Source organism: Artemia sp. Qi Xiang Cuo, chromosome 16 (genome assembly GCF_049724085.1).
Source record: "Artemia sp. Qi Xiang Cuo chromosome 16, ASM4972408v1, whole genome shotgun sequence".
Lineage (NCBI taxonomy): Eukaryota > Metazoa > Arthropoda > Branchiopoda > Anostraca > Artemiidae > Artemia > Artemia sp. Qi Xiang Cuo.
The window spans coordinates 28,329,637-28,351,810 of record NC_142809.1 but is presented as its reverse complement, the minus strand read 5'-3'; the positions used below and the strand labels follow the sequence as shown (position 1 = coordinate 28,351,810).

The 22,174-nt window shown below is 35.0% G+C and overlaps 1 protein-coding gene across 1 annotated transcript in view; it reads left to right on the top strand.

Annotated features, from left to right (window-relative positions):
• Window positions 1–209: 209 nt before the first annotated feature.
• The window catches only part of Tctp (translationally controlled tumor protein), a 56,514-nt gene continuing 34,549 nt past the window's right edge, over window positions 210–22,174 (top strand). The window contains exon 1 of the mRNA XM_089102639.1: window positions 210–339. Within this exon, the coding sequence (XP_088958765.1) occupies window positions 312–339 (28 nt within the window). The 5' untranslated portion in view covers window positions 210–311. The remainder of the gene's footprint in view (window positions 340–22,174) is intronic.

Genomic DNA, 22,174 nt, shown 5'->3' with positions numbered 1-22,174 from the left:
TTTTAATAACGTTGTAAAAAGTGTTTCTTTTGGTTCCAAAAAATTACGAAAACACAAATTCCAAATGCGACAAAACTCTAGACATACCAATTATCTCTGAAAATCCCATATTGCTTTTCAAAAAAAAAGTCCCACAAAGTGCCCAAGAACCCCACAAAATAGAATAAATCCTTTATGTTGGAAACAGTGTAATTTTAAAATGCAATAGGTAGCGTTTGAGTATTACATCACTTTCATCACATTTTTTGTTTTGAGTTTCACTAAAAGGAAAGTGAACTGTACAATTTGGCTAATTTTCCACTTTAATCACCATGAAAATTTACAAGGATCTTATTACTGGTGTGTAATATGGTTCGTTTTGTTATTTATTGTATAGGTTGTATGATTCACTTTAAAATATCGAGACTAGACATGACCCAGTAGTGTACCATTAATGGCATTTCTACTACTAGTAACTAACTAGCTCCAAGCCACCTGAGGCCAACAAAGGCACGCGTGCTCCTCCTTCATCCCAATCCATCCAGAGTCTCCCTCTTAACACCTTCCTGGGAAGTTTCCATTTCCCTCAAAGCTTTCCTTAAGAACCCAACCAGGAACAATCTTCTTATCTTATGGCCCTAGATGGTTGGTTGATAAGAACGATTGGTAAATATCTACCAAATCTTAATATTGAGTTAGGAATAAAGTGAATACACCATTTGATGCCTTTTTTATGCTGATTACAAATATAATAAGCATTTCTATCAGAAATGAATTTCAGCCCCCCCGCCTAATACCTAACCCAGGTAAATATCTACCAAATCATATTATTGAGTTAGGACTAAAGTGAATACAACATTTGATGCCTTTTTTATGCTGATTACAAATTTAATAAGCATTTCTATCAGAAATGAATTTCAGCCCCCTCCCCTATATATGCCAATTCAGTGTTGGGTTAGGTTAGGTATATAAAGGGGGGGGGGCTGAAATTCATTCCCAATAGAAATGCTTATTATATCTGTAATCAGCATAAAAAAAGGCATCAAATGGTGTATTCACTTTATTCCTAACTCAAAAATATGATTTGGTAGATATTTACCCCTAACGTAGGGTAAGACACCCAGTAGTCAGCCACCTGCCTATTCTCAGACAGAATCTTTGATAGGAATGAATCATTGTCCTATTCCTGGCCAAAAGTCTCTAATTCCGGCCACCTGCGATGCATTAATCACTAAAAACTTTTTGACATTAAAACTACTCTAATTACAGTATTATACCACCTAGAAACTTAATTTTTGTACCAATAAATTTCTGAAGAATTTTTGAACAAGTAGGTTGTTAATTCAAATAGTTTTGCTTGTACAGTGCTTCCTATTTTTAAATTTACTTAGAAGTATCTAAGAAGAAATCTTCTTATAGATGGACATATAGGAATCACTCATGTATATAGTTATTATGCAATATTGCTTTGTTCAGTTCATTGATTTCCTGTTATCGGCTTTTGTCAACTATCATGAGACAGGTTTTCATCTGCTTGTTGCTAAGCCTATAGGCAGAACTTGCTAATTCATTATTTGGCAAACAAAACATTAAATTGTAAAAAGTTTATTACTATAAGAAATTTATTATTTAAATTTGATTTTCAGAGAAGATAATAATTCAGATTGGAATTATTGAAAAAAGTGATTATCCTTGTTATTCAATGTGGGCAGGTGTGGATCAAGTATTTTTTTGGGGGGGGGGGGGCAAAAGAGGTGGATTATATAAAAAAAATTACAGGGCGCAATGTGGGTTGATCTGATAAACTTGCATCAGGATTAAGTTTAATTAACGCAAACTTGAGTTAATTAAGTAAATTGTGCTCTTTAATGCTCTTTTTTATGCTCTTTATGAATATAATAACCATTTTTGTTGGAAATGAATTTTAGCCCCCACCCCTATATATACCAATTCAGGGTATATATTTGCACGTTAGGGGGGTGGGGTAATTTTTTTTTCTGATGTAAATGAGAGGTAAGTTTAAACTTTCCCCCCACCCCCCTAATGTGCCAATATATACCCTGAATTGGTATATATAGGGGCGGGGCTAAAATTCATTTCCAACAAAAATGGGTAAATATTTACCAAATCATATTATTGAGTTAGGAATAAAGTGAATACACCATTTGATGCCTTTTTTTATGCTGATTACAAATATAATAATCATTTCTATTGGAAATTAATTTCAGCCCCCCCCCCTATATATGCCAATTCAGGATATATATTTCTACATACGGGGGGGGGGGCAATTTTGTTTCTGATGTAAATCAGAGGTAAGTTTAAACGTAAGTTTAAGATAAATATTCAGATTGGAATTATTGAGAAAAGAGATTTTCCTTGTTATTCAATGAGGACAGGTGCGGATCAAGGATTTTGTTTTTTTGGGAGGGGGGCAAAATAGGTGGATCCAATAAAAAATTTAGGGGGCACAAAATAGGTTGATCTGATAAATTTGTGTCAGGAGTAAGTTTAATTAATGCAAACTTGAGTAAATTAAGTAAATCACACTTAATACAGAATCATTTCTGTTTGTTTTAAGTTTTAATGTTGCTCCTTACTTTCAGTTAAATTTTTTGACATTATTTCTGCCCATTTTTGAATTAAAAGAGATCTTTACTTTTCTTTAAAAACTTATTGTGTGTAAAGTTTTTTTTTAAATTAATACAAATATATGACACCGTCATTCAGCCAGGAGTGGGCAACCACCCCCTCGCCCCCCCGCCCCTTATGGGTGCCCATGTAACAAGATAATATTTAACAAGTACGAAAAATAATTTATTGTTATGTTATATTACAAAACAGAGATCAGGACCGCTGGATGGGCCCTAAGGGTCTAGTGCCGTCATACTTACATATACTTACTTATTTTCATTTTGGACTTGTTCTCATTATCGCTTCCACTTTTCCTCTAAAGGTGCAAACTTGGCTCTTCACTTTCATTTTGACATCTTCTGATGCTCAATTTTGCATGCTTGTTAACCAGACAATCATTTACTCTTCCCTTTCATTTTTAACACATTCTGATTCCGTTCACTTAATTATAAATTCATACTTCAAGGAATTGTCTGGGCAAGTGTAAACAGTTCTTATCATCTTTGTTTGAAGTTCTCAAACGATAAATGACGGCTGGTTAAACAAGCTATTTTAGTCAGATAACAACCAGAAACAATTTTTATAGCCTAATTTCATCATGAATGGACTAGGAATAAATTAAGGGGAAAAGGAGAGGTTTGCCTATAATAGGCAAATAGGGGGGGGGGATTACTGATACACCTGTATCAGTAATCTCTATGTTATTGTAAGTTACCAATTGTTTAAGGTTTTAAAAGTTTAAGGTTTAAAAGTTTAAGGTTTTTTCAAACAGTTTGCGGTAACAAGCTGTAAGTAAGGAGCGATCCAGCTCAATAGTAACCAAAACTCTAAAAACTGGAATTTTGATACCCATAGATACATCAATAGAAACAGATTTTTATGCTGAATTCAAATATATAACTTCATCAAGTTTAGTCCTACCCATCAAAAGTTACATGCCTGAGAAAATTTGCCTTATATTCAAAAAAGGGGGAAACACCCCCAAAAAGTCATAGAACTTAAATGAAAATCACACCGTCGGATTCAGCGTATCAGAAAAACCTGTTGCGGAAGTTTCAAGCTCCTAACTACAAAAATGTGAAATTTTGTATTTTTGATCAGAAGAAAGATCACAGATGTGTGTTTAATTTTTTTTTTTTTTTTTTTCAGGGGTGATTGTACCGATCCAATAGTCCTAGAATATTGTAAGAGGGCTCATTTGAACGGAAATTAAAAGTTTTAGTGATCTCAAAAATAGGAAGTCAACTTTACCACCTCCCATGCTAATTTATTCCCCAAAGTAGCTAAATCTAAATTTTGAGATAGGCGTTTTGTTCAGCAGATTCAAAAATCAAATATATATTTATTTGAGGATGACTTAATCCCCCACAGTTCTCGAGGGAAGGGCTGGAAGTTATGAGCTTTGCCCATTGTTTACATATAGTATTGGTATTGGTATATAGACGTTTCAGGAGGGATTCTTTTCTGATGGGGGGGGGTGGGAGGAAAGGGTTACGGGGGAGGATTCTTCCATAGAGGATGTTTCATTGGGGGAAGGGACATTTCTATGAAGGGAGTGCTGGATTTCCCAGCATTATTTAAAAAATGATCAGAAATTAAATAAAAAAAATTGTTTTTTCAACTTAAAGTAAGGAGCAACATTAAAACTTAAAACAAACAGAAATTATTACATATATGAGGGGGTTTGCCCTCTAGTCAATACCTGGCCCTTTTTCACTAGAGTCTTTTTTTTTAGTAGTTTCAAAAGTGCTATCTATTCTAATTAACCGGCTTTTGTGATTCAAACAAAACTTGAATTGTATCGTAAAGAGCAAGGTGTCGACTAGGGGGCAAACTCCCTAATATACGTAATAAAACATACGAATATAGAAGTTTGTTACGCAAGTTAATTCGTAAGTTACGTCAGAACAAAATTATCAAGAAAGCCATTTAGCAAAAAAAAAGTAAAATTAATATGCAAATTTCGTTTTAATTATTCACGTACGGTGATCCAAAATCTAAGCTGCATCAATTCAAAAACGTTCAGAAATTAAATAAAAAAAATATTAACTGAAAGTAAGGAGCGACATTAAAACTTAAAACGAACAGAAATGATTATGTATATGAAAGGGGCTGTCTCCTCCTCAATGCCTTGCTCTTTACGCTAAAGTTTGAATCTGTTTCACAACTTTATTTTTTAAAACAATAAAAAACTTAGGTTAAATACATAACCTAACCTTGGTACCTCCCCCCCCCCTGAATCCCCCAAAAACGCTCGTTTAAATTTTGTAAATCCATGAGAAACCACAGCTTTGCAATGTTTTATATACAGTGGTCTCTTGCAAATAGCCTATTTGACAGGTTTTTCGTTACTGGTTTCCTTGTACAATAGCAAATTTTTTTCCTTGGACAAGGCTGTACCCAGGGGGGGGGGGTTTGAACACCCCCCCCCACCCAAAAACGAAATGTTTGTCTGACTTGTAAAAATGTAGGTAAACAAATTTTGGTGTTTACGCATCATGCAGGTATACTATACAGGGCTTCCACTCTCGAAAATTTAAATTTGGGGACAAGTCTTAAAAATTGGGGGAGTTTTCGGGGACAAGTCTTCAAGATTCAGGGATTTTTCGGGAAAATACAAAATGGAATTTCGTTGCGAAAATTTGGGAGCCAAAATTGGTTTTAGCTTTGTTTTCAGGCTCAAGTAGGGCTTGTATCTGTGTAGTATATCAAGCCTTTTACAAAATAGGTTTTAGATCCAGAGCCACAGCCCGGGATTGGAACCCATAGCTGAAAACACTTATTGCTGATATTGCGGCAAAAACTTAAAATTATTTTCAAAAAAAAAAAAAATAGTGAACACATGTGAACTGTAAATACCAGTAGCAATTTTTTATTAAGTCATTAGTCTCAGAAATTCATTATAATATTTAAAAACAAAAACAAATATTGTTTGTGGTTTCTAGATAAGTAAATTAAATAGACAAATTCAACCTATAAGTATGGGGTAATATTAAAACCTAAAATAAATAAGAACTAAACTAAACAAGTAAATTTAAACTTAAATTAAAAAGGGATTTTTGAAAAAAATTGATAAATTACTGTTTTTTAATGCTGCTTCTAAGGACTTAGTTGTTTACCCCCCCCCCCCCCATAAAAAAATCCTCCCACAGAAAAAAATGGAAAATCCCCCCCCCCCACCCACACAAAAATTTACCCCACAGAAAATGTTCCTCTGCTGAAAATACTCCCCATGGAATACCCCTCCCCCTTGTATATGCAAAATACCCCTCCCCCCTCATATATGCAATAGTTTCTTTTCGTTTAAATTTTTAATGTCACTCTTTACTTTCATCTTGAAAAATAACTTGTTTTTATTTAATCGTTATCAAGCTCAAGGCCTGCAATGAACAAAAATAGATAAGCTGGAAATAAGAACTAATCAGTCTGTACTGAAATGACGTATCTTGTTCATCTTTTGGCATAGCTTGTTCAGTGTATTTCTTAATGAAATAATTCAAATTGAAATATTGAACTAGTGAAAAACACAAATGAAATATTCACAAAAAAAAAAAAAATCTGGAAAACATCAAATAAAACAACCTTATCTCTTTTCTTCCTTATACATGATGATGCATCTTTGCGATTTTTTGTTTTATAAGAATTCTGAAGATATAAAAGGACCAGAAAAATTTATACGTGTATATTCTATGTGCAGTGCCGTCAATTGGGGAGCAGGGGTATTTGCTTCTTTAAGTGTTTTTGCCCCCCTCCTATGTTTGGAAAAACATCCTTTTTGATACTTTCATTTAGAAATGGTTTTTTCTTGAGATTTTCATCAAGAAAACTAAAAAAAAAAACTTTTGTGCCCATATATTTTAAAAATATTTTTCCCCCAAGCATTCCCCCTTCTAATATTTTTTGCCGCCACTCTCCCCGCGCAGCCTTTGAAAAACTCTTAATTTGGCATTTTCAATGAGAATAGTATTTTCTTGGTATTTTTATTAAAAGTTTTCGTGACTTTGACCTACATTTTTGTGAGTTGATACCACTACTTTCTTTTGGAAAGGCGCGAAATAACTATACACCTTTCAACATCTTCATCAAAACACGGCTACGAACTAGAGCTACATACACAATTACTGTTTGTTTGATAATTAGTAAACTTCTTGAAAGGGTTCTCTTCCTGCAGCGACAATCAGTTTGGGTTCAGAAGTGGCATTGGAGTTCAAAATGGACATGCTGTTTTCCCTGATTAATTTAAAAAAAAAACGAAGTTTTTCCAAGGGAAGTAATGAGCAAAGTTGAAACTTAAACAAACAAAAATTAGTACTTCATAGATTATCTAACATATATCAATAAAACTAGTACAAATAAGCCAACTAATTATGTTTCCCTATACTTTTAGGATTATACAAAACTAGCAGTTTACTGAAAACACAAAACAATATAAGAGTTTTGGTACAGTAAAAGCAAACCAATTAAGGACACGTTTTACAGAATACAAATATTATCAATCCCTTTTAGGATCAATCCCTTTTAAGATAAAGTAACAATCCAGATTAGGATTTTGCTTTATTTTTTTTCATTAAATTTGGTATTACTTCTGCACAATGGCTCAGTTCAATGACTGGCTCTCGTTTTGGTTCTGAAAGTCGTATATCATAATTAGTCTGTAGACAAGTTGAAGTAAAGCAATCTTAATAGTATTAGCAATATTAACTAGCCTTAGAATTTGTATCGTAGATTTGAAATTCACTGTTGTATAGAGAGATATAATTAGATTTCCAGAGTTCATATTATGTCTTATTTGATCTTCATTTCAAATAATACTAAGCATATTTCTTACATTTTAAGATTATTTATTACACAGTCCTGGTATTATAGCTGGCGAGACCAGAATGATGATTGATAAATCAAACCAATATTTCTGTATGCTGTTCAATTACTTTGCGGTTATTAAAAAAATATTTAGTTTACGCTTACGTTTTTAAGATAATTTTAATTGTATACTGAAAGTTACTGATGCCACAACTGGTGTAAGACTATGAAATGCCTTATCGATTCGTTTAGTGTTGTTAGGCTACATGCTCACTTTTGATTCTTAAATCAATAATCCTGTTTTTTATACTTGACTTTTGTGTTTTCAGTAAAGTGCTAGTTTTGTATAATCCTAAAAGCATAGAGAAACATAATTAGTTGGTTTATTTGTACTAGTTTTATTGATATATGTTAGATAGGCTGTGAAGTAATAATTTTTGTTTGTTTTAAGTTTCAACTTTGCTATTTACTTCCTTCAGAAAAACTTTGTTTTTTTAAATTAATTTTTTAAGAATACACTTTACTTGACCTTCAAGTAGCACATCAAGAATATGATATGCTACTTTAGACTTTGCTAGGGGGCATGAGCCCCCCTCACCACTCCCTGTATCCGCCACCATTAGCTGTTATCCGTTAGCTTATGGGTTTTGCAAAAGGGAGTGACAAATCTAGAGGGCAAGTCCCCCACCCAAATTATATAGGACAAATGTAAAATAAAATAGGATGAATGTATAATAATTTAGAAACAAACTTGGGCTATATATTTGCACATTAGGGGGGGGGAATCAGACCATATATTAAATACGTAACCAACCCTAACCTAAGTACCTTTCCCCCCCCTTAAACCCCAAAAATCAATCGTGTAAATATTGACACTCATTGAGAAACCACGGCGTTGCAGTCATTTATCTATAGCGATCTCTTGCAAATAGCCTATTTGACAGGTTTCGTGACTGGTTTCCTTGTACAATAGCAAATATGTTGCCTTGGCCAAGGCAGTACCCAGGGGGGGGGGGGGGGTTAGGGGTTTTACCCCCCCTGGGGGGGTTTAATAATAAAAGTATTATTAAAGATCAAATCTTTAATAATACTTTCAAAGATGGCCATTTGTTGTCAAATCAATCAACTGTAGTGAATTGAGGCATGCGTCAGATCATTTACCCCTCTTCTCTCTGGGTTGGGTTGACAATGTATCCCAATCTTTGAATATTTCTTCTTCTATTTAACAGCAGGCGGGCTTTTCAGGTGAAACTATTTAGCCCTTTTCCTTTTGCTTCACTCTGTGGGCTACTTCTTCTTCTATTTAACAGCAAGCAGGCTTTTCAGTAAAAGTATTTAGCCCTTTTCCTTTTGCTTCACTCTGTGGGCTACAGAGCTACTGGCTTGATTGCCTCATATTTATTAGATATATTCAGATATCTTTCAGCAGATCTTTCGACTCTAGGAGGCTACAGTAAGGTACTGGCTTCATATGTCCTTCTTCTTCTTCTATTTAACAGCAGGCGGGCTTTTCAGTAAAACTATTTAGCCCTTTTCCTTTTGCTTCACTCTGTGGGCTACAGAGCTACTGGCTTGATTGCCTCATATTTATTAGATATATTCAGATATCTTTCAGCAGATCTTTCGACTCTAGGAGTTCAAATATAAGATGATAGATGTCGATTTCTATACTCTGTGTGCAGGTCTAGTTGGCTAGGCTCTTGGCTGATAGTGGGATTTTGTGGTGTTTGAAGTATTTTAACAGTTTAGAAAGCAAGGTATGTTGTGCAGACGTCAACATATTATATTCAAATAGGCAATGGTCAATTGTTTCATTATTCATATTGTAATGCCTGCAAAGAGGGGACAGGGGAATTGAACCACTTGAATTAGAAAGCTTATATGAGAATGCAAGGAAATTTAGTCCATTTGTTCCAGAACGAATTCTATGATAAATTTTAGAAACATACTTATTGGGAAAGGGGGAAAGGATAGGATTAATCTTATTAAAATTAATATCTGATAGCCTCCATCGGTAAATATCTCTAATTGGGATTGGTCTCCCACTTGGCTGGTCAATATTTATAGCATTTTTTGCTATTTCATCAACCTGATGATTACCACTTATGCCAGAGTGGCTAGGAATGTACTGAAAGTAAGTTTTTATGCCACTTGAAGCAAGATTATCAATAATACTGAGACAATGATAAGTGTCAATGTCCAACTTATATTGAGGAGCTGAGGCCAGCAACTCAAGGCTTGATAAAGAGTCGGAATAAATGATAATATTATTCGAATTTTCAATCAAAGATTGGTTTTGCTTAAGGTGTTCTAATGCCATGATTATGGCATTTAACTCAGCAGACATTATAGATAAATTATTAAATAATCTCTTGCCCATTGCAATTTTCAGGTGAGGAAGGAAAACACCACTTGCAACCTTCTCATTCATTTTTGACCCATCAACAAATATTTGGAAGTGATTTTTATAGGTAATTGTATTAAGTTCTGCAAATTTTTTCTGAACAAAAGCAATGGGGGTTAAATCTTTATTCCATTTTGAAAATTCAGTATTTATTATGGGAAATGACCAAGTCCATGGAGGGGATTGGGGGAAAGTAGGTGCAATAGACTTTGCTGGTACAGGGAACTTCTTTTGAATATTGGCATACTCATCTGCAATACCTCTATACATGGCTGGATTTCTTAACCAATTATGTAATGTGTGTGAGCTATTTGATTCAATTTTTGTAAGATGTTTTATCAAGAGAAAGCTACGTCTCTCCCTTATTGTTGTTAATCCACTCTCCATAAGCAGAAACTTGGTGCTTGTGGGTTTCCTAAGACCAAATATGAGACGTATTATATCAGTTTGTGTTGTTTCAATTTTTTGCATCTGGGTCTTTGCACATGCACCATAGACAATGAGCCCATAGTCAATATGGGGTCTTATATGTGATTTATAAAACTGGAGTAAGGTTTTCTCCTTACAACCCCAAGGTGTGGAAAGAAGTCTTTTTAGTATATTTGCTTTTCTATAACATTTTTTTATTTTGTTTGAAATGTGGAGGTGGAAATTAAGTTTTTGGTCAAGCATGAGACCTAGGTAATTAATATTATTATCTTCTGGAATAGTTGTTTTATTTAGAGTTAGTTTTGCATTAACATGGATTCGCTTCCTGTGAAATTGGATTATTTTTGACTTGGTGGGTGCAATGGGTAAATCTGAATGCTGAGAGAATTTTTCAAACTGGAAAAGTGACTTTTGCAGATTTGACTGTGCTATCTGAAAGGTGTTGCCAGATGACCATAGCACCAGATCATCAGCATATTGTAGATTCGTGTGGGGTAGGTTCATGTCCCAGAGATATAGGGCAAATAGGAGGCAACTGAGGACTGCTCCCTGAGGTAGGCCTTTGGATATTGTCTTTTGGGGTGAAGAGGCTGAACCAACACAAACAATGAAACTTCGCACTTCTATGAAGGATTTAATAAAGGATACTAGCTTGTGAGGTACTCCAAGGTTTGCAAGTTTATTTAAAAGGATTTGGTGGTTCACATTGTCATATGCTCCTTCAAAATCAATGAAAGCTGCCACTATGATATTATTTTTTTTAGAAAGATTCATTTATTGCACTTGTTATCAAAATGAAAGCCTCTGTTGAGGAGTGGTATTTACTGAATCCAGTTTGAGTATGTGGGATCATGTTATTTTCTCAACAAACCAGAGGAGTCTGTAATAAATCATTTTCTCCATTATTTTCCCCATCACAGGTGTAATCATTATGGGCCTATAAGACTCAGGGTTATCTTTTGGTTTATTTTTCTTTAGGATTGGTAGGAGGGACGAACATTTCCATATATTGGGGAACCTAGAGGATGCCCAAGCGTGATTATAACAATTTAGCAGTTCTTGTTTGTATGAAGGTGTGAGATTCTTTATCCATGTAGGGTGTATATTGTCATAGCTGCTGCTAGTTTTGGACCTAATATGATGTATTGCATTATTCAATTCCTGGATTGAAAATGGATTAGTTATGTACTCGGATCCTGGGCGTGGTTGGTAACTAGGGTTCATAGGAATTGTGGACAGATTGCTTTGATTGTTTGATGTTAGCTTATTAACAAAAAGAGTTGCAAATAGGTTAGCCTTTTCAATATCATTGTCATAATGGGTATTATTATGTAAAAGCTCATACAGGAGTGGGTTGGGAGAAGTCTTTTTCCCACATATGTGGCTTATGACTTTATGTATAATTGGCTCATGCGTTTCTCTGGAGAGATTATTTGCAAAATTATTCCAGTATTTATATTTAGCATCTATTATAGTCCTTTTTAGATTAGATTCTGCTTGTAATTTTTTTAAATATGTAGTAGGTGTTGGTTTTTTTATGAATTCTGTCCTAGCTGCCTTTTTTATCTTCCATTTATTTAGGCACTCATTTGTCCACCATGCTTTAGGAATTTGTTTAGGGAATGTTTTCTTAGGTGTTGTCCTGGGGATAGCATGATTAGCTGTATTTATTAGTAAAGATGTCAAGGCTTCAGCATGTGTGTCAACTGTTGTGTTAGAAATGCATGAACTTTGGGTGAAACTTGTAATTTCATCATTTAGCTTATTTTGGAAAATAGACCAATTTGCTTTAGTGTTGATATATTTGGAAGTATGAGAAGAAGTTTCAGCAGGTTCATTTAGGGAGCAAACTATAGCAAAGTGGTCTGTACACAGACTATCAATTTTATTTATGTAAATTTTGTTCAAAAAATTTAAAGACACAATTTGTAGGTCAATTGTGGAGAATTTGGCACTTTTGGGGTTAAAATATGTATTTAGGTTTGGAGGGGTAGCAACAGCTAATTCATTATTATTTGAAATCATATGCTCAATAAATTTACCAGCTTTATTTGCTGGTTTATTCCCCCACAAAAGGCTATGGGCATTGAAATCACCACAAATAATGATGTTTTTTAAATTATTAGAATTATTTATATAATTAAAGAAATCCTTGGCATCTGAAGTTTGGCCATTAGGGTTATAAAAGCTTATTATGTAGGTTTTTAAATTATTCAGCCAAACACTTATACCAATTACATCAATATCATTTTCAAAATCTGGAAAATTGATGCCACAAAATTTTATATTATTATTAACTAATAAAGCTACACCACCTCCTTTTCTCTCTGAAGATCTATCCTTTCTCAGGATAGTGTATCCCAGAGACTTAATTTGTTGATTTTGGGTTAAATGAGTTTCCTGGAGGCAAGCAATATTAATGGAATTATTATTCATAAATGATATTAGTTCATTTAGCTTATTTTCTGTGAGTGATCTTACATTCCATTGGAGTATTGATAAATGTTGTGTTGTTGATTTATTCTTCATATGACTGTGTATCAATGTTCAGCTTTGTTAAAAGTAAAGCAAGATCTTTTTTTGCTTGAATGAGCATATCATCTGGGATGTAGATTTTTTCCAATTCTGCAATAATTTTTGTTTTCTGTAGTTGATGTATGTTCATGGCCTGAACTGCATTACAGTTTAGAATGAATAAGCATATATTTGGGGATTGCATTTTTGGTAGTGCATCCTGTTTGTTGGTTAAGGGATTGATTCCAGGTAGTGTTTCTGGTTTGTTTCTTCTTGGGAGGGAGGGCCAGGCTGGCCTCATCTCACCGGAAAACAAGGCTTGCTGGCTTGGTGATTCCTTCTGATAGGGATTTGAGCTAGGGGGCTTAGAAGATATTGTTTTATATGGGGTGCTTGATGCATTTGGGGCATTTGACTTGGGGGTTTTGGTTGGTTTCATTACAGGCTTTATTTGGTATTGTTGGGCAGCATTTGCTTCCATTGCTGCAAAGGGGTATGGGATGGCCTTCTCTGTTGATATTTGGAGTGTTAGAGCTCTTTTCTTGTATGCAGGGCATAATGATTTATTTGTAGATTCATGTGGACCTTTGCAATTGATGCATGTAGGCTGGGTGTTTTTGCAAGTTGTCAGCTCTTTAGGATGGAAAGATTTACAATTACTACACTCTTGGAGAATTTCATTGCATTTGTTTGTCGTGTGTCCCAGTTTGAAACACTTCTGACACTGAATAGGCTTAGGTTTGTATTCCTTGTGTGGTTTGATTTGCCCAAATAGGAATAATTTTTCTGGGATATCAATTTTATCCTTTAGTGTGAATAAGAAGGATCTACTAGTTTTTAGGACAGTAGAGTTAGGTTTTCCAAGTTGGGTAACATCCTCAACTGGGATTGTGTTTCCAGCCCTATCTGAGAGGCCTTCTTTTAACTCCTGAGTAGATATCTCTGGGGGAACATTATAAACTACAATTTTTGTTGGTGATTGTTTTGGGTTCCAATTAGATGCAATAATTGGGATATTCAGAAGGGATTTAAGGTTAATTATTGTATCTGCTGATTTCTGATCTTCTACAGCTATAAGCAGAGATCCATCACGGTTAATGTTAAGAGAGAACATTGATTTTAGCAGTTTAAAAATTGCAACTCTTATTGCAGTGATCATTTTTATTTCAAAGGGGGTAGTGGGAGTAATGTTAAGGTAAATTCCTAAGTTTTTGGAGGGAGGATCTTGAGCAGGGAGAGGGGAAATGCTTTTAATTGGGGAGATTTTTTTCCTTTTTTTAGAGCTTCTAGAGAGGACCTCTTGAAACCCATTATCATCATTTATAGTTACATTAGGACCTACAGTTATCATTGTCCTATTCTCCGAATTGGAGCCATCATTAGAACTTTCAGATAATGTGCTTGACCAGCCAGGATGGGTATCTTTCACTATGGATTTTGATTTGGGATCTGGGGGGACGTTTTTTTTTTTGGATGCCGTCTGAACAATTCCAATTGGAAAAGGCATTAAAAACAAATATAAAACTAAAATAAGAAGGGCAAATAGATGATATCAAACCGTCTGCACTATACTATGGGAAGGATAAACACCACAGTATAGCTCTGAGGATGACTTGAGCAGGATAGGTTTGGTACAACTACTGATTAGAAGCGATAATAATCAAGAAAATATATTTCAATTTTCTTGTACGGTTGCTGTTGTTGTTGTGTGTTGTTCTTCTTTTCTCAGGATTCACTTGTGGCTATAATATTATACATATTATATATATATAATATTATACATATTATGTATAAGCTCATACAGCTCATAAGAATAAGCTCATTCTTCTTGGGACAATTCACTTGTGGCTGTACAGAATGTTGCCTTTTTATGTAAATTCACTAGTCGAAAAAATTACGTTACTATTAAAATAAACGGCGTAATTGTAAACACTGCTTATAAATATTCGAAATATGGATGAATATGTAAACATGTAGATTAGCTAATTAGGTAAAAATATGGTATAATCGTAGTAGGGTTTACCCAATTCAATAAGTCAGCATAAATTGATTGCTATATATAGTGTTGTAGGTTTAGATCCACTAACAGTTTGAAAGCATCTAAGAAAAGAATCTCTTTTTGAAGATTGTGTCAAAGTTTTTATATTTGTCGGAGGGTTTTAATTCAGTCCTAGTTAAACTTTCAAATTTAAGAAATTCACTTGTTTTCTTTCCAGAATTTTATATTTCAGTAATAAGTGATCAGGATGTTCTTCTTTGGTATTACAGTACCTACAAAATGGGCTGCTGGCATCTTCTCCATTTGGCTGCTTAATTTTTTGTGAGAAAGAATGGTGGTTGAAGTTAGCTGTATTTGTACTCAGGCAATGAAACCAGACTGATTGCATCCTGGTTGGAAAGGGGGATAGATTTGATGGCTTTAATTTGGGTAGTGTTTTCAGTCGCAATCTAGTTATGTCCCTTATAGTTAGAGGTTTCACTGGTTCCATTTGGCTTTTTGCTCCTTGCTTTGCTATATTGTCTGCTTTTTCATTTCCTTCTATACCCAGGTGACTAGGTATATATTGAAATTTAATAACACAGCCTAATCTTCCAAGGCTGCTAAGGTTTTCTTTAGTTTGATGTAAGTCTATGTCCAGTGTTTCAAAGTTAGGGTTTGTTAGGATATTGAGAGCAGATTTGGAGTCAGAGAATACTACTATATGTTTATTGCTCTGTTTCAGTTTAATTAGCATCTCTAAGCCCAAATTGATTGCAGCTCCTAGAAACTTCGGAAAGTGGGTTATGCAAATCCTTTGAAACGTGAAGGGATTTCTTAATTGCTTTTGACAGCTGTTTTTGTTTGAGAAATCGCATATTGATTCCTTTTTTTTCTTTATTTTTGCCATTTAGTAAATTGATTTGAGACTTGTCATGTATTGAAGTAACATGTTTGACCAATATTGATGGGGCATGTGCACTTAATTTCGATTGAATTCCGATAATAAAAATGAATTTAAGCTAAATTAAGACATCAGGACAAAGGATTACGGAGTATTCTTTTCTATAAGGGGCTATATTTCAGTCAAGTATATACAAGATTGAAAGTGAAGAAATAATAAAAGGCGCCTTTTCTTGGTAGAAAGCTCAATAGTTGTCTTGAAGAATGCCAAATCAAAAAAAAACAAAGCAAAACAAGCATATTTTGGGTGTAGCTGCTGACGAGGAGGGGGATTAACGAATTTTCTATTGTTTAACAAAAATAAGAGTTGCGAGAATGTCAAACTTTAGCGTAAAGGACGAGGTATTGAGGAGGGGACAGCCCCTTTCATTTACAGGATAATTTATGTTTAAGTTTTAACGTTGTTCCTTACTTTCAGTTAAAAAAACATGCTTGTTTATTTAATTTTTGAATGTTTTTGAATTGATGCAGGTTTTGATTTTGGGTCATTGTACATGAATAATTAAAACAAAATTTGCATATTAATTTTACTTTTATTTGGTTAAATGGCTTTCTTGAAACTTATTTAATTTTATTTACGAACGTTTTTATTAGTAATAAAGATACGTAACTTCCGAATTAACTTACTTAACGAACTTGTACATTCATATATTTTTAATATGTATATTAGGGGGCTCGTCTACTAGTCAATACCTTGCTCTTTAAGCTAAAGATTTTGAATTTTGTTCCAGTTCTTTAAAAATGACCCTTAAACACAAAGGCCATTATTTAGAATAAATAGCTCTTATGAAAGTGCTAAAAAAAATCTTTGGCTTAAGAAGGTGAGGTACTGACTAGGGGGTGAACCCCCTCCCCCCTCTGGATCCACCAATGTCATGGTTGCAGAGGTAGGTGTAACATAGTAAAGAACAAACAACAGCCCATAGTAACGAAAACTTTAAAACATTTTGAAAAAAAATTACTATTGAGAAAAAGTTGCCATGGGACATTGATTCAGGAATGGTAACTATTATTTTGTTTTGTTTTAAAATTAAAAGTTTATTCCAAGAAGAAGTTTATGGTGATTTCTAAAAGCCTAAAACACATCAAAAATAGTGTCAGATCAATATGAAAAGTGTACTGTTGGAATCTTGCATAGTTGAAAACATTGTACAGGGGAATACCAGTTCCCCTCATTCAGTGGCAGATCCAGCGGTGAGGGGGCAAAGGGGCGCACGCCCCCCTAGTATAGCCTAAAGTAGTTTAATTTACTTAATTAACTCAAGTTTGCGTTAATTAAACTTAATCCTAACGCCCTCTTCTCGGATCCCCAGCTTTTGCGCCCCCTAAATTTTTTTATTGGATCCACCTATTTTGCCCCCCCCCCCCAAAAAAAAAAACAAAAGCCATGATCCGCACCTGTCCTCATTGAATAACAAGGAAAATCACTTTTCTCAATAATTCCAATCTGAATATTTATCTTAAACTTACATTTAAACTTACCTCCGATTTACATCAGAAACAAAATTTGCCCCCCCCCCCCTTATGTAGAAATATATACCCATAATTGGCATATATAGGGGGGGGGGGCTGAAATTCATTTCCAACAGAAATGATTATTATATCTGTAATCAGCATTAAAAAAAAGGCATCCAATGGTGTATTCACTTTATTCCTAAGTCAATAATATGATTTGGTAAAAATTCACCCATTTTTGCTGGAAATGAGTTTCATCTCCTACTCATATATAGACCAATTCAGGGTATAGCCTATATTAGCATATTCGGAGGGTGGGGGGAGTTTAAACTTACCTCTCATTTACATCAGAAATAAAATTTCATCAGAAGTTGAAAATTACCTCTCAGTTACATCAGAAATAAAATTACCCCCACCCCCCTAATGTGAAAATATATACCCTGAATTGGTATATATAGGGGTGGGGGCTAAAATTCATTTCCAACAAAAATGATTACTATATTCTTAAAGAGCATAATTTACTTAATTAACTCAAGTTTGCGTTAATTAAACTTACTCCTGATGCAAATTTATCAGATCAACCTGTTTTGTGCCCCATAATTTTTCTTTATTGGATCCACCTATTTTACCCCCCGCCCCCCACCCCCCCAAAAAAAATCCTTGATTGAATAACAAGGATATTCACTTCTCTCAATAATTCCAATCTGAATTATTATCTTCTATGAAAATCAAATTTGTTATACAAATTTGTGATAAACCTTTAAAATTTAATTTTTCATTTGCGAAAGGGTGATTTACAAACTGCAGCTATTTTGAAATTAGCTTGGCCAAGATTAAAGCATATAGAAAACAAAACTGGGAAAACCAGTTTCATTGCTACTGGCCGAAAATAGGAAGATTGCTGGACCGAAATAAGCAATATTGCGTCATAACTATTTACAATGAGCAGTTTGTATGTCCGTCTTTAGGCAGAATTGTCACTTGTTAGTAAATTCAAAAATAGGAGGCGCTGTACAAGCGAAACTATTTGAATTAGTAACCTACTTGTTCACAAAAGGAAAAGAATATCAATGCTACAAAAATTAAGTTTCTAGGTGGTATAATAAGTAATTAGAGTAGTTTAAATGTCAAAAAGTTTTCAAAGTGATTAAAGTGTCCAACTACTGTGTGTCTTACCCTAACCCTGAATTGGCATATATAGGGGGGGGGGGGGCTGTAATTCATTTCCGATAGTAATTCTTATTTTATTTGTAATCAGCATAAAAAAGGCATGGAATGGTGTATTCACTTTAGTCCTAACTCAATAATATGATTCGGTAGATATTTACCAAACAAGTTTTGTCAATCTGTCATCCTTTGCATGTGGAACTATCTATGCTCTTTCAAAATATAATAGGCCTAATCATTTTTGTTGGAAATGAATTTTACCCCTATTACCTTAATTTGGACTTCAGAGAAATTAAGGTCCATACAGTATCTGTTGTGCTCTGGGTCAATGATGGCTAAATTTCATCACTGTGTTAGGGCCCAGTGACACACCATAAGAGAGGTCTGCAGGAGAGATGGAATTTAAGCCTAAAGCAGCATCAGCCTCCTAGCAAGACACTCATTATGATGAAGTTGGCATCAGTCAGTAGTTGAGTGGGACGGACAGTCCCACTCATATTTCCTTTCATGTTTGAAAGGAAAGTCCCACTCATGTTTGGATTTTATGAAGGTCACACTGCAGACTTTGTTGATTTACAGGCCCAAATAGCTTGGAGTCATTGGCATAGAGAGTGATGTTGTTTTCTGTTCTGTTCACCATATTGTTGATGTATATGAGGAATAGGGTAGGGCCCAAAACAATACCTTGGGGAACTCTGCTTACAACTTTTCATGCTTTGATGAAAACCTTGTTGCCATTAGCTGTGAAGAGTCAAACCTGCTGAGTCCAACCAGTCAGTAAGTGAATGACCCAATCAATCATGTCCCCATGGGTACCTGCTGCTGAAAGTTTCAATCTGAGATGGTTGTGTGGTACCTTGTCAAAAGCCTTGGCTAGGTCCAGTAAAATCAGGTCCACAGGGATTCCTTTCTTCAGATGATCTGTTATGATGCTGTATGTCTCAATGAGAATGGTCGCAACTGATTTTCCTGGCTGAAAGCCATGCTGGTTGGGGGAAAGTATATTATTAGTACAGAGATGTGTCAGAATCCCTTCACAATCCGCTCAAGGGTTTTTGCCACTGATGGGGTCTGTAGTTTTTGGCTTTGGTGCAATCACTTTTCTTGAGTATTGGTTTGACGTGGGTCATCTTCCAGTCTATGGGTACCTATTTGGAGTCAAGCAACAGTTGGAATATATTGCATAGTGGTTGTGCAATGTCTTTGGCAAGCTCCTTCAATAGTCTTGGGTGCAAGTTATCAGGACTGGCGGACTTGTTGACATCTAGCACTTCAAGTCACTTTTGGACAAGATGGGGGGGGGGAGAGTAGAAGAGGTGGCATTGGGTTAGGGATGTAGTATGATGGGCTATGAGGAAGAGGGCCATCTGGTTCATTGGTGAAAGCCAACACAAACTGCCTGTAGAGGAGTTTGGTAATGTCCTTCAAGTTGGTCACTTCCTTGCTATCATCTGTACTGAGTGCTTTTACTGACCATCTGCTATAGTCCTTACTAGATATGTACTTCCAGAACTTCTTTGGGTTATTCTTACTGTCATCAGCTACCTTGGACTTGTAACTTGCATAAAGTTGTTTAGTTAGGCTTCTTAGTTTGTTTTGACCTTTCACAAACTTTTGGTAGTGTTCATCTTTCCCTTCTTTATTGTACTTTCTCTAGTACTGTCCCTTCCTGTTTCTTTACTTGCATATCTTGGGGGTCATGAAAGGCAGTGTTTTGGGCTTTGGCATGAGTTTTACTGATGTGTGCTTTTTTTGAAGTGTAAGTAGCTTGTCCTTTAGGTTAGCCCATTGTTGGTCAACGTCCCCTTGAAGTAAAAGTGACCAAACTATGCCTTCGAGCTCTTTTCTGATTGCCCTCTAATCTACATACGTTTTCTTTATGTAATCATTCTTTATCTTACAAAATGACAGATTCACTTCTAGGATTAAATGATTGCTCTTTCCTAGAGGGGGTAAGTAATTTATGTTCTGAAGCTGGTCTTTATCCCATAAGAACACTAGGTCCAGTAGAGTTGGCCTCTAGTAGCTTATTTGACAATCTGGTAGAGATTAAGGTTGTGAAGGCACTCTGTGAATAGATTTGTGCTTCTGCTTCTGTTTGTAAGTACAGGTATATACTGGTATCCCTATTTCCATATAAGGTCAGGGAAGTTAAAATCTCCAGCTATAAGTAGGTTCCCCATGTAATTCATAGTTTCTTTATGCAGCATAGTTGCTATTGTCCACTCAGTTTCTTGGCAATCTGAGGCAGATTGGCTTCTATAAATACAGCCTACTCTGGTTATTACTCCACTGCCATCATCACACAGGTCAAACCATACAGATTCAACAAATTGTGAATTACCTGGGAGACATAATGACAGTATACTATAACATGTCTTGAATAGCACTAATGTACCATGCCTGCATTCTGGAGACTGTAGGTTAGACATGACACCATACCCTGGAATCTTAACATGGGAATCTTCAAGTCTGTTGCTACTAGACTTGGGACAAACCTCAGTCAATAGGACCAGATCATAATTTTTGGAATAAATCACAGATTTCAGCTCATTCAATTTGTTAGGAAGTTGGTCTACATTAGTAATTAGAGCAGAAAAATCTGGACTCGTTTTTGGTGTTGCTTACTCTGGTTGCTGGTCCTGTTGCTCAGCTGACCCAAGTCCTCATCCGTTCTGCTTAAAGTGGTCTCTGGCACTTTTGAGTTAGCAGTGTAGTAGCTTCCAGAGCTTGTTTCACTTTCCAATGAGCTGTCACTAGTCATGGATGAGAGTCTTTCCATAGAAATAGCACCAACATGTTTGGTAACACACATATTTACATTATTTACACAGTTCACAGCTAGGAATTCTACATTGGGGTCAGAGGAGAACATACCAATTCAGGGTATATATTTTGGTATAAATTTAGAATTGTGGCCCCTGATAAGGAGACATGTTAAGAAAACAATTCTTACTTTAAAATATGTACAATGATCCTAGCTTGCTTATTATCCAAGGGGATAACCTTTATCATCGTCTTTTCTCTTTTCCCCTTCTTTTTCCATCTTAAAAGAAAAAAATTACAATTTTTTCTAGGCTCTCAATACAATGTATAAATATTTTGAAATTGCTGCTATAAATTGTTCTTATAGATAGCGTTCATCCCAGTGGATGAATAATCCACCAGGATGCAGATAAAGCTGGGGCAAAAATACAAAATATTGGTATAAATATTAAAGAAATATTGTTAGGTTAGGTTTGAATATTTTTGGAATCCCAGTGGATTATTCATCCACCAGGATGAACGTTGTCTATAATAAACAATTTTTATAGCAGCAATTTCAAAAGATTTACGCATTGCAGCGAGAGCTTGGCAAAAATTTTAATTTTTTTCTTTTAAGTTGGAAAAAGAAGGGAAAAGGACTTGATGATAAGGGTTCTCCCCTTGGATAATATGAGAACTAGCATCATTATACATATTTTAAAGTAAGAATTGTTTTCTTAACATGTCTCCTTACCAGGGGCCACAATTCTAAATTTATACCTACATTTGCACATTAGGGGGGTGGGGGTAAATTTTATTTCTGATGTAAATAAGAAAAAAGTTTCAACTTTCCCCACACCCCCCTAACCTTTTTGTTCATAAGAACAAAATTGCTCTTTGATTTATAACATAGCTAGATACCAGAGATAGGCTACCAGTAGAGGCCATGGTGGCCTCATCATAATGCTGGGCTTTTTGGTTTCTAAAGGATTTTTCTTTTTGTATATTTTTTTAAGAAAATTTGGCTGTTTTTAATGATTTTTTTTAGAAAAAGAAAATACAAAATCAACAGATTAAATCTTTACAATATCGACAAGAAATTAATACTT